The sequence below is a fragment of the Protopterus annectens genome, chromosome 3.part1 (genome assembly GCF_019279795.1).
Source record: "Protopterus annectens isolate FY-2018-M chromosome 3.part1, PAN1.0, whole genome shotgun sequence".
NCBI lineage: Eukaryota > Metazoa > Chordata > Ceratodontiformes > Protopteridae > Protopterus > Protopterus annectens.
The window spans coordinates 733,211,912-733,225,494 of NC_056732.1; the positions used below are offsets into that span (position 1 = coordinate 733,211,912).

General features: G+C 37.5%; 1 protein-coding gene across 1 annotated transcript in view; it reads left to right on the forward strand.

The window, feature by feature from the left end:
- The window catches only part of PKHD1L1 (PKHD1 like 1), a 1,597,738-nt gene that overhangs the window by 1,277,142 nt on the left and 307,013 nt on the right, over positions 1–13,583 (forward strand). Inside the window, exon 54 of the mRNA XM_044066249.1 lies at positions 883–1,034. Coding sequence (XP_043922184.1) covers positions 883–1,034 — 152 coding nt within the window. The remainder of the gene's footprint in view (positions 1–882; positions 1,035–13,583) is intronic.

A 13,583-nucleotide genomic window follows, 5' to 3' on the forward strand; every position in this document is an offset into this window, starting at 1 on the left:
GTGCTCCACATGGCTGTTACTATACTGAAACATAATCTACAGCTGACTCACCCTTTCAGCTCTCCTCTACTGAAGCTTTGTAAAGTACAACTGTTGCATCTCATAATAGTTTTTTTTAAATGAACCATAGTTCCAAGGTCACCTTATGTTAATGTAATGTAATGTTAATTGCATAATTTTTAATTAGTGGAAAACAAGAACCACTGTCAGATTAATATTAATTTGGTTAAAAGAACTTAATAGTTTCTTCATTCCTAGACATTTAACTTCATTGAATGTTAAGATTTTCCACTAATTAAAAATTATGCAATTAACATTAGTTTTCCCTGTCTATATTATGATATACATTTAACAATGCATAGCAATATTAATTATGTACATTATGAAATGTAAAGGATGATAAGCTGCTTTACTTTTTTATAAATAGCATTAGCCAGCTTGGAATGTTTGATAGTAATAACTGTGAAGGAATGTATGTGTGACAACATGTTACATTGTAAACCTGATTGTGTTCTACCATTTCATTGTAACCACTCAAAATTTGCACTGATAGTGATAAAAAGGAATTAATTACAGAATAAAATGTAATGATAAAAAAGGGATTAATTACACAATAGATTAGATTGGGAGGGTGGCCTAATGGTTAAGGTGTTTGCCTTACAAACACAAGGAGCAGGGTTTGAGTCTTACAAGGGATAACTGGCTAGGCTTAAAATGGCTCGTAAGAGCAGTTAGCTTCGTACTAATCTATGAACCCATGAACAATAAAAATCACACTGAGCTAATTGTAAAGCTGTTTCATCAGATGTGGCTCTTCTGTTACTGATACAGAGAATGCTACAAAAAGCTCAATAGTGACACTTTTTTCCTTTCTAAATACAGGTAGCAGTGTTGTTCCTTACCTGCCAAAGCGTCTTACTCATAAACCTGGATGGATGGCTCTGATTCCAAATGCAGACACATTTAACTGGTATTTCCAGAATGCAGCCTACATGGCAAACATCTCTTACTTTGCTACATTCTATGGATTTAAGGTACAGTAACATTATCAATATTTCTTGTACAATATATATTGGGCATACTAAAACAATGAAAATTTAACTGCGGTGGTGGTGCTGTGGTAGCGTTGTCACCTCACAGTAAGACGCTGTCCGGTTCGATTCTCAGCTAGAGCGTCTTCTGCATGGAGACATGCGTGAATGGGCGTACCTTTGTGGAAGGGTGTGCATCAGAGCTGGCAACTCGGTGCGTAAAAATCTACTGCCAATCATTAGCAGACCAGAGTTCCACTGTGGCGACCTCTAACTGGGAAAAGCCGAAAGACACAACAACAACAACAACAACAACAACAACAACAACTAGAACAATGAAAATATTATTTTGTTTAGCTTACATTGTTAATCCATGCTATGTTACTATACAAGGGGGTCATTTACTCCATGAGAAAATCATACTGTACCTCAGAGGTAATTACTGCTTGCTGTATGCCTTCAGGGCAAAAGTTTCAATATTTCATACTCCAAAGCACCACAAAAATAATGCACTACATCAAACAAAAACATTGAAAACATCTGAAAGTTTGCCTTTGTTTCGTCTATGTTATTGCATTCCTGCATCACAAACAGCAGAAAAATCCTGTCCCAAAATATACACAGTTGCCCTGCCATACTCATCAGAAGAAGAGGGTGCAAACTTTGAATAATATTATTTATAACACCTTCCATTTCTGCTAATTATTATGTACTGACTGAGGTATACAAGTTATGATCTGTTGATGTCCCTGGGGCAGAGATTAGGAAAACAATAAGAATTACATTTTAGACAAACCTTCTAACAATGATCCAGGGTGCAGCACCTCTGCTCCTAGTCCATATGCAGTGGATGACACTAAAAACAGGTATTACCACAGAAGCACCATCGTTTTGCAAATGCTTACAAGGTAGACCCACTTCACAGTACCCAAACAGATAACTTGTCCAAACACATACACACACGGACACACCCACACACATGCACAAACACACACAGACACACAAAGGATTGCTTAACTATAAGGCAGAAAAAAATGAGCATATACAGTCTGAAACTGGATGGCAAATATAATACAGTCCTGTGTCATTGGAATTCCCCTCTCCAGAAGACACATGCACTACAAAGCTCTGCAGAACCTAAGTCTTCAGCACCTCCACTTTAAAACACAAAGGCAAACAGAACAGATGTACTCTGGAGACTAAGAGGAAACATAAGATGTGCTGTTCCTTTTCTAATAAAAGAACACATTTTAAAACCAGTAAGTCCACTTTTATGATGAGAGCATAATTACATCAAAAAGAAATGGTACAAAAAACTTTGCACATGATCTTTAACATCTTTCACACTTCAGTCACTACAAATAATAAAACAGCACCATATCAAACAAAACTCTGGAAATAAGAATAAAGTTATATACGCTTTTAAAATATATATGTCACTGCTCCACCTTTTCCTATTGCCTGCAAACTTTTTATAATGTTTATCTTTCTTCCATCAGAGTCACCATATTCCTGCATTACACGTAGTATAAACATTATGCCTCAAAATATACACAGTTGCTGACATCCACACTTCTCATTAAAGGAAGAGGCAAGGTGGTTCATACAGCCTAACTTGATCTGGCCAAGGCCTTTGATACCATTCCCTACTCAGGAATCATAGAAAATCTCACTAAGCTAGGCATCAACCCTTATATCACTAGGTGGGTTGCAAATTGGCTCACAGATAGAACCCACAGTGTGAAAGTAGCTGACTCCAAGTCAGACTGCTGACCAGTCACGAGTGGAGTCTCACAGGGATCGGTCTTGGGTCCTCTCTTGTTTGGTATCTACTTCTCAGAAGTCCAGGCCAACATGAAGGGACTCTGGCTAACAAATGTTGCAGATGATTGCAAGCTGCGACCCATGATTAACTCCCCAAGTGATGTTGACATCTTATGGAAAGGCCTCACTGAGACCAACAACTGGGGTCAGAACCATGACCTTAAGCTCAATGCCAAAAAATGTGTCTTCATCCCCTTTGGGACAAACCCAGTTCCCATGAATTACCACATCGATGGTAGTCCACTGAACACAGAAGGTGTTATAAGAGATCTGGGAACACAGGTTGACAGCAACCTCTCTTTTGACCACCACATTGCCACTGTAGTCAGAACGTCCTTTTATGTGGCATATCTCATTATGAAGGGATTTGCATCCAGGAAGAAAGAGGTCATTGTCTCCTTCTGTTTTTCCCTAATTAGTCCAGTCATTGAGTACAATGCCCCATTTGGCACGTACCTCACTAGACGCTTGCAACATCTGTAGAGGCTGCAAAAATACCTCACAAAGAGGATCCTATGCCTTAAACACTTGTCCTATATGGACAGACTCAAAGAACTCCATCTATTCTCTGTCTCATATTGCCTACTTAGAGGCGAACTCTGCTTGGCTTACAAAGCCATGTCTGACCCGGCTCTGTTAAAAATGCTGCATCTAAAGAAATCCCAATCCCTCTGCACCACACGCTCCAGAGACCTCAACCTCATTACCACAATCAACAGAACATGCTGGAGGGGCAGGTTCATAACCCAGAGACTGCCCATACTATGGAATAGACTTCCCATACATGTCAAACAGAGCAGCTAGCTCACTGGCCCTCATCAAGAGAAATCTTGATGAATGGATGGGAAATAGAAAATTCACCCCTGGGATCACTCCAGTGGTGCTTCTCGATAGAGGCACTGGGAACTAAGGTTGGGTGGCATGATGCCAGGGTAATCCTATGGGCTAGGCTTGTAAAGGGTCCGGGGCCATTATCCTAGTACATATCTATGAACCTATAGAATGTGTTGACAAATCAAATAAATCTTGACTACTGGTCTTATCGTAATAGGACTTCTGGACTAAGCGCGTCTTCAACAGATTGGTTTTCACTGTCCAGTTGTGCTTAACATATGGAACCAACAATTGACTACTGATTGGTAATGGGTTTCTGGTTTGTCTCTGAGCAGATCAATCAAGCTGTTTATCATGAGGAATATTTCTAAGATTTAAGAGATTCAGGAAAATATTACTATTGTCTTGTTTTGACTTCTCTAGTAACTGCTTTGCACTTTGAACTGCAACTTCTGCCAAACCATTTGACTGCAGATACTCTGGGCTACTCATGACATGAGCAAAGCCCCATTCTTTGGCAAATCTTTTTAATTCTTGGCTTGTACATTGTGTGCCATTATCAGAAATAACTTTGTGTGGATTACCATGGACTGCAATATGACACTTCATCTTAGTAATGACAGTAATGGATGCTAAACTGAGAAGTAGGTCAATCTCGAACCAACTGGAATAAGAGTCTACTAACACCAAATAAGGTTTCCATTCCACTGGAAAACATCAGTGGCAACTGTCAACCAACGTGGTTCAGGAATCTGGTTCAGCTGAAGTGGTTCTTTCTGTTAATGTGGCTTTGTATAATTACACACAGAACAAGATGAGAGTACTCTATCAATATATTGTGACATAGAAGGCCAAAATACTAATCCTCTCACCCTTCTTCTGGTAGAGTCTGCCCCTGGGTGACCTCAGTGTAAGATAGTAATGTACTCTTGTTGCAAGAACATTGGAAAAATAACTTTAGGACCTTTCCATACCATTGTCAAACAAAAATCTCATCTCTGTATGGAAAATATGGTTGCACTTCTGGATATAAACTAGATTGCTTTGATGGCCATCCTTCTTTTAGGAAGTAGTTGGGCTTCTGTAAAACTGGATCTGTGGCTGTATGATCTCTGACCTCATCAAGATATGTGAAAGAAAAGTTTCTCACCTCCATGACTTCAAAATCAGATTGCTCATTCTCGTGCTGTTCTGTGGTGTTCCTGGGTGACCTTAACAATGTATCAGCAAGATAAAGAAGTTTGCCTTTCTTGTAGACAAGGTTGAAATTATATTTTTGCAATCTCAACATTATGCATTACAATCTGGTTGGAACTGTATGCAGAGGCCTTCTCTAAATAGTGACTAGAGGTTTATGGTCTGTTTTGATCTGGATTGTTCTACAATAAACATAATCACAGAACTTGGAACATGCAAAGACAATTGCCAAAAGCTCTCTCTCTATCTGTGCATATTGCATTTCAGCTTGGGTTAGGGTTCTGGATGCATAAGTAAACAGGTTGACCCTCTTGTAGAATGACAGCACATGAAAGCAACTGGCTTGTAGATGTCATAGTATCTGAGAGTAGGTGGACTGGCAATTTTCTGCTTCACGACATCAATTACTCTCTGGTGTTGCTCTAACTATGACCAGGATACGTTTTATGTGTTAACTCTCAGAGTGGTGTTGATATTTGAAGTTTGGAATGAACTTGCCTAGGTAGTTGGCCATGCCAAAAAAACATTGTAGGGCTTGAACATTGTCTGGAGCTGGCATCTCTAGAATGGCTGTTTGCTTAGAAGGATTTGGTCATAAGCCTGAATGGGTAAATAAGTGACCAACATAAGTGACTTCTTATAGTCTGAATTTGCATTTCTGTGGATTCAGCTTAAGATTCACTTGATGTACACGTTCCAGAACTGTTCTGAGGTTACTGTCATGCTCTGCTTCCACCATTTTCTCCTACTAGTATATCGTCAGCTATAGTAGCACAAGGATACCCAGGAAAAATGTTCTCCATTGCAAGTTGAAAAATTTCACTTGCAGAAATTATCCCAAATGGCATTCACAGAGTGTTGTACCTGCCAAATGGAGTACTGGAGGTAGTTATCAATGAGGATTTCTTGTCAAGCAAAATTTGCCAAAATGAACTCTTTGCATCTAAGACAGAAAAAAACAGTGAATTTGGCATATGCAGAGCAACTTCTTTGACTCTATGCATTGGATGATGATGTCTTTTCAGTGCCCTGTTCAAATCTCATGGGTCAATATATATTCTGATTTCATCTGAGCTTTTTTTATGAGCTACCACCATGGAAGATACCCACTCAGTCGGTGCATCTACTGGACAAATCAAACCTTGCCGCACCATTCTGTCTAGTTCGGCTTTGACTGTGGTCTACATAGCTAGTTGAACTTTCTGGGCTGGCCTGATAACTGCACTGACATCTGGGTCTAACCATGAAGTACATAACTGGAAGCTTTCCTAGTTTGTCTTTGAAAAGCTCACCATAGGTAGAAAAAAATCTACTGGATGAAATTAGAATAGTGGTCTGTTAAGCTAACATGTGGACTTCCTTATTAAATGAAAGCAGTCCCATTTCCAAACTGTCTCAGAGGACTAATAATGACAGGACGTGCCTCTTGACCACATTAAATAATAAGCTGTAGCTTCTCTCAGCAGAGTAACATGAAAGCATTACTGAGCCTTCCATCTGAATTTCTTCACCTCCATAAGCAACACGCTTCACACACTTGGCCAAATCAAGCCTTTCACCAGCACATACTCTAGTAAATGTTTCTGCAGATATAACATTGCACTTTGAGCCAGTATCAACTTTGAGCTCTATGGGTTTTCCATTTATCCGAACAGTACAAAATACTTCATTCTTGGCCCATAAATCAACTGCATTGACTGTTTCACTAAGCACTGACACACCATCAACATAAAAAGTAGGGTTGCAGCTTTCTAATTGATCAGCTCATTTCTTAAAATGTTCCCTTTTAGTAAAAGAATGTGTGGCTTTTTATTTACAGAATCTTTTGAAATGATTCTATTTATTACATTTGTGCCATTGTTGACCAAAGGGTAAGCATTTCTCTCTTTTAGATACATGACTGCTACCACAATTATGACAGTTGGCAATGAAATTGAGTGTTGACCCTTGCTTTGAGCTTGCTAATTCGCTCTTATGCTTCACTGAGGATGTGCAAACTCTGGAACTTGCTAGAAAGCTCTGGGGGTTAACCTGTGAGTGTTTCAGGGGCTACAGTTGCTGCCATGTGCCTGTTTCTTTTAACTATGTGCTGCATGCTATCACCGTGAGCTTTAGAAGTTACTGGAAACATGCCTTTCTCATTTGTAAGCATATTTGTGTGCTTTTCTGTGAGCTCATATATCTGACAAATCTCAGTGGCCTTATTCAAAGTTAAATCACTGCCATGAAGCAAAATCTTTCTCACAGCATCATCTTTAATACCACACACAACTCTGTCCTTTATCATTTCATTCCTTAAATCACAAATTCTGCACATTTTAGCCTTATTTCTCAAGTAAGTTATATATGCTGCAAAGGTTTCAACAGGCTTTTGATCCCTTGTTAAAAATAAGTATGTCTCCATTTTAATGTTTGTCTGGGGGTTACACATTTCTCTAAATTTATGTTTTAAGCATTCAGAGTCCTCCCTTGACTCAGCCAATACAACAATAAGATGGTTTACTCCTCTCCACAAAGATAGCAGGTGCAACCACAAATGAACATTATCTTTCAATAGCTGCTGACCCATCTAAATTAAGCAGAATAAATGCTGCTGTATAGTCATCTTTATCAGAAAATGTAGCCTGTATGAAAATGTCATACTCTTGCTCAAACACTCTACAGTTCTCTGCAATATTATTATTATCAAACACAAGTGGCCCTGGTTTTCAAAATCCTTCAGCCATGACAACAAAGTATGCTTAAATACAGTGAAAATATGGCCCTTGTAATTATATACAAACCAGTTGCCTTTTTGCAGCTTGCAGTAACACTCAAATGCACAATAAATTCTTCGAATTACTGTACTTTTTGAAAAATGCTCTGAAATGGCTGTATTTGCAAAATAACTTTACTGTAACACTGCACAAATGTGCAAACATTTCATACACATCTGATAACTTGGATAGCTTTATTTAATATGAAAATATGTGCTTTGTAAAAAATGCAGTCATTTCTCTTTATTTTACTCGTTTTACTCATTTTATACAATTTGGACTTTATTTCAAATATTTTCCATAGTAATTTGAATATTTCTAGCAATATGAGACATTTTGACTTATTTTAATATCATTTAGAGCATTCTATATGTTTTATTTCATATTTTGCAAATAGCAGATTGTTCGAGCAAGTTTAACTTCTGAAATTCTTATTTGACTTGTTTTGCAAATTATATGTAAGTAGGGATGGTCCACTCCTCTATATTCCACCAACAGTAGTTAGAGGCCTCACGGATTCAAAGTGGAAAAACTGCAATTCTTTCTCGCCATCAGTCATTTCAACCATCCCACTTCTGGCACCATGTTGCTAGTCCCTCTGTACATAGAAGACAAAGCAGGCAGGGTTGTTCATTTAAGATGCTTTATTACATAGAAAGACATCAGGATGGATAGCAACGTCATTAAATAAAAATGAACTGATTAACAGACAGACCTTACATACATACATGCTTACATCTCAACAGATTACTACAAAATGACAGTCAGACTCGCATGTGCTCAGTATTAATACACTTGTGCAAGCCCCTGGATAACTTCTTAAAGAGACATACACACATTGATCTACAGTTAGATTTGGTGGAAAGCAGATAAGCATAGAATCATCTGCATATTGAATGAGGGTAGCATGCTTAGTTGTAGAATGTATGTCATTTATGAATATATTAAACAGGAATGGGTGAAGTATGGACTCCTAAAGAACACCTATACAAACTGTATGGAAGGTGGAACATTCATTTTGCCATATAACTGCTTGATATTTATCTTTTAGGTAGCTTTAAACCAGGAAGTGAAGTTAGGGAGAGTCCAAGGGAGAAGAGTTTTGTAACAGTTTTTAATTGGAGACTGTGCCAAATGGTTTTGAAAAATAAAGAAACAAAGAGAAGACAATGTATTCTGCATGTCTGTTTCAATTGATGGATTCTATGCACTTAAAAAAGTGGCACTGTAGTGAGGGCAGAAGCCATTTTGTGTTAGAGAGAGAAGATTCTTACTAATGAGGTAATTAAGAAATTGGGTATAGGTTCATAGGTTCATAACTAGGTACTAGGCTAGCTACTATTGTGGACCATTTTAACCCTAGTCAGTTTCCTTTTTTTACTCGAATTAGCCTATCCCATTTGGTTAGAAATTGGCCTTACCTATCCCATGGTTAATAATTATATATTAATCCCAATGACAATAACTGGGATAATACCATAGATAATTTGAGGGGATACATGCATGAGATAAAGCATTTAGAAGCTGTCTCTGTCCATTACTAGTACAAGGGACATTCTTGGGGTACATTTTCTGTTTTTTGTCAGTTGATCAAAGCTCAGCTTGAATATGGACAGGGATGAACTTTGTTTTGTGTGGATGGGGAAAATGTTCCAAAACAGCAGTATCCTCTGTGAGATAAACCTATCCCTCTAAACCATTCTGTTGATGTTGAAGAAGTTTAGATCCCTAAACCAAGTATTTCTGATCCCATTTGAGTTGCTTGTTCAGTAAATCCATCAATATTAGGTTGGAGGATGCCTTATATGTTAGATACAGGTCAATTCCTAGCAGTCAGTAGGATACTGAGTATAATGAAAGGGCTTTAATTCGGTCCATATAGGACATTTTGTTTAGATCTTTTATCCTTTTAGTAAGGTACCTCTGTGGACATTCCAATTGTTTCATTTGTCTGGACAGATACTTGCCAAAGGGGGCATTATATTCAATGATTGACCTAATGAGGGCTAAGTAAAGGAGACGATGACATCCCTAGATCTAGACACAATCCCTTTGTTTATAAGCTGTGCAGTATAGGACATTCTTACACCAATAGACAAATGTTGGTCAAAAGTTAGGTCACTGTCCTTATAATTTCCCAAATCCAAATATGTACACGTATTCTATTCATATTCATACAGGTATGTATACATTTTTTGTAGGACTTTGGAAATGGGTGGGAGTATAGTAATAGATGTATAATTGGAGTACTCAGTGGATACTTTGCCTTTAAGTAATGGTAATATATATACCTTTGTCCAGATAACAGGGCATGAAATTATTTCATAGATCTATTTAGTATAGAAATTGGGTAGGCAACAGCATCTGCAGATATTTTGAAATACTCTGCTGGGAGGCTGTCCACAACAAGGGTGGTGCTTTTTATTTTGATAAAATATTTTTTATAGTTGATATAGGGACTAGTTTTAAGAAAATGTGATTTGTGTGGGTGTTGGATTAGTTGAGAGGTGAGGAGGTGATGCAGATATTATTCTTACATAATGCAGATATAGTCTGTATGAAGCACAAATTGTATTCATTAGCAGTTTTTGATGGAGGATGTTCTGTGATGGATATGGTTGAAAGGTTTGACCTGGCTTTAGTGCATTTCTTATAGATTTCCAAAATAGTTTCAAATTGATTTGATGTGTTTCCTGTAAGTTACAGTAGTGTTTTATTTTATCTAACTTGATACTATGTTTGGTAATGTTTCTAAAGTGTTGGAAACTTTCCTGAGTTTTTGGGTGTGCCATGTTTTCCAGGCCTTGTCTCTTAGTTTCATGAGTTGCCTGATTTTGTGGGACAGCCAAGGGGCTGGGTTTGATTTTACACTTTTTCTTCTGGGGGCATGACTATTTTAGTATGCTGTTAAAAGCATTATTGAATTCTGTTGTAGCATCATCTAATGGAAGTATTTTAGCATGGTCCAGTTATATAGGTTTAAAGTCGAGATGAGTAAGTTTATATTGGAATTGGTTGGATTGTGAGCTAAGTTATAGTGGTGGTTCTTTGCAGGACTCTGGTGAGTGTTCTGTTTACAAAGCTGGGTAGAAGGTCACTAAGGGTCTTGAGTAGGATACCAGGAGAGGAGATATTAGTGGGATGTCAGCTAAGTATATGGTCTAGAATAGATGCTTTGGTTGAGGATTTATTGTATCTTGTTGGAGTATGAATAAGATATCTAAGCTCACAGTGTTAACTATGGTTTGGGAATAATCAGTGTTTAAGCTCTTAGAATTATGGTCTTGTGTGATGTATTGAGGATGCCTAGGAGAGAATACATAAAGCAGTACATACATTATTACAAGGATGAATGTATACAGCAATGATATGTAATGTTTTATGCAAGTGCAATTTGAGAAAGAAAATAAGAAGTTCGGTATTGTTAAACTGGGGAACAATCCGTTGATAAATGAAGGTATCAAGTTTGTTCAAATATAAAATAGCAACACCTATGGCCTTTTCAGTGTTTCTGTCATATCTAAAAGTATATCCTGGTGGGTGAATTTCATTTTCTATGATATCAGGTTTTAGCCAGGTTTCAATGTCTACCAGACTATCAGGGATGTTGTTGTTATTGTTGTGTCTTTCGGCTTTTCCCGGTTAGGGGTCGCCACAGCAGAACTCCAGTCCGCTAATGATTGGCAGTAGATTTTTACGTGCCGAGTTGCCAGCCCTGATGCACAACCTTCAATGAAAGTGCACCCATTCACACATGTCTCCACACAGAAGATGCTCTAGCTGAGAATCGAACCAGACAGCGTCTTACTGTGAGGCGACAACGCTACCGCGGCACCACCACCGCAGTACCAGACTATCTGGGATGTAATAAGTTCTAAATGAATGTTTGTTACTGTTACTTTGCTATAGATACTCAGCAGGTTAATATTAATATGTTTAGCCCTGATATTTTTGAATTGTGGGATAACAATAGTGGGGGAGTACAGTTTGACAGATTAGCAGTTGAGCTATTTACATGCACAGGTCCAGGATTGTGTGGATGTCACCACCCAGCAGCAGATTAGCCAGTGTGATTTGACATGGAAATAGCCATTTTGTTTTATTGCTTGCTGTTAGCCATTATTTAAAATCTGAATATTTTGTTTTATAAATGAGTAAATGATGAAGTGTGAGTGATAAATATTGTAGGGACTTTGAGATATTGTGATATGTGAATAAACGGGATTGCTATTGGGATTTGTGAAGTTTTGCTGCTGATAGAATTGGAGTACAGTGGTGCACGGTAAGCAGTTAGATGAGAAAGTATAAGAACGGCAGAGATATGTGGAGAAATAGATTAATATGGTGTTAGAAGAATTATATTAAGAAATGCAGAGTGCAAATAGCAGTGCCATAGGAGACACATTTGGAAAGAAATGAGCATGTGAATTTGATTAAGAAAGGATTTCAGACTGGATATTCATCAGAGTATCGGGGACAAAGGAAAAGGGGAGTACTTATATTAATTGCAGGAGGAGCTTCAATAGTGATAGAGGAGGGGGAAAATATATTAATGGCAGATTTGTGGTAGTAAGGGGCTACTGACAAGGGATGAGGATTATGCTGGCATGTATTTATATTCTACCTAAAACAGCTATTATGTAGCTTAAAACAATTTTTGGAGAAATAATCAGCTTTCAGCAGGGAACATTACTTATAAGTGGGTACTGGAATTTAATCTGCAACAAAGAGCATGTATCTGGATGGCCTAGAAGGGATAAAAAATAACTAAAAAGGGATAGATTTCTAAAGAAATTTATGAAAATATTTGGTATAAAAGTTGTGGATTCTGTAGTAGGAACTCAGAGAGAATTTAAATTTTAGTCTTCATGGTACAATAACTGAGATACAATAGACAAATTATATTTCACAGGAACATGTGCATTTAATTGTGATCTATGGCACACATCCAATTACTATTTCAGATCAACTGCCAGTAATTACTAAGATAAAAATGCAGGACAATGAATTAAAGATGAGACACTGGCACTACCAGCCTACCTGTTAAAAAGAGGAATTTAATGAATGGGTAGAGGAAATTATTAAGGTGTTATTAAGGAAGATAGAAAGCACTCTAGAAATTACTGTTAGTGAGTAGGATAAAATGAAAATGGAGTTGAAAAATGGGGTAGAGTTAAAAGTAAAAGAGATCTGGTTAAGAAGTAACAATAATTATTTACAGGGGCTGACAAAAGTTAAAGTATTACAAAATAAGGAAATCTCACACAACAAAGAACAGATGCAATTGCAGAGTGCGAAAGTGAAAATAAGGGAGTAACTAGATAATATGTATACGTTTAGAAAGATTGTTGTTAAGCAGCTATTTTTGATAATAACTCCAGAGCACAAAAACGTATCATACAATGACTTAGGCAACAGAAGGTAGAAAGGGTTATTGCTAAACTTTCAGAGCATATAACAAAAAAATAACCAGAGATCCTGTAGAGGTGTTAAAAGATATTTCTGAAATTTTATAAAAATTTGTATATAGCAGAGAAGTGGAGAAATCAATAAAAAGCACAAATGGACATATTTATGGATGACTTAAATAACAATTTTAAAGTGAAGGAGTTAATCAGGTCGTCAGAGAGGCTGGTTAACCAAGCTTGGGTTACTCCTGTATCACCTCAAGAGGTCCAGGAATTCCCTCTAGAAGGAAGATAGAGGTGCAGAAGAAGGGGGAGATGCTCAAACTGATCCAGACCGAGATGGCAAACAGGACCTGTTAGTGGTTACAATCTTGACTTAACGCAAGGTTTTAAAATTTACAATTTGACTATTGTTGAGTTACATAAAGGACATTTTTCCCTTTTTAAGAAACTGTTTTCTTTTGTGCCTCATTTAAAACTGTCATTGCAAGGCTATTGATTGAATTAAAATTATTTACAAGGCAACTTAACTT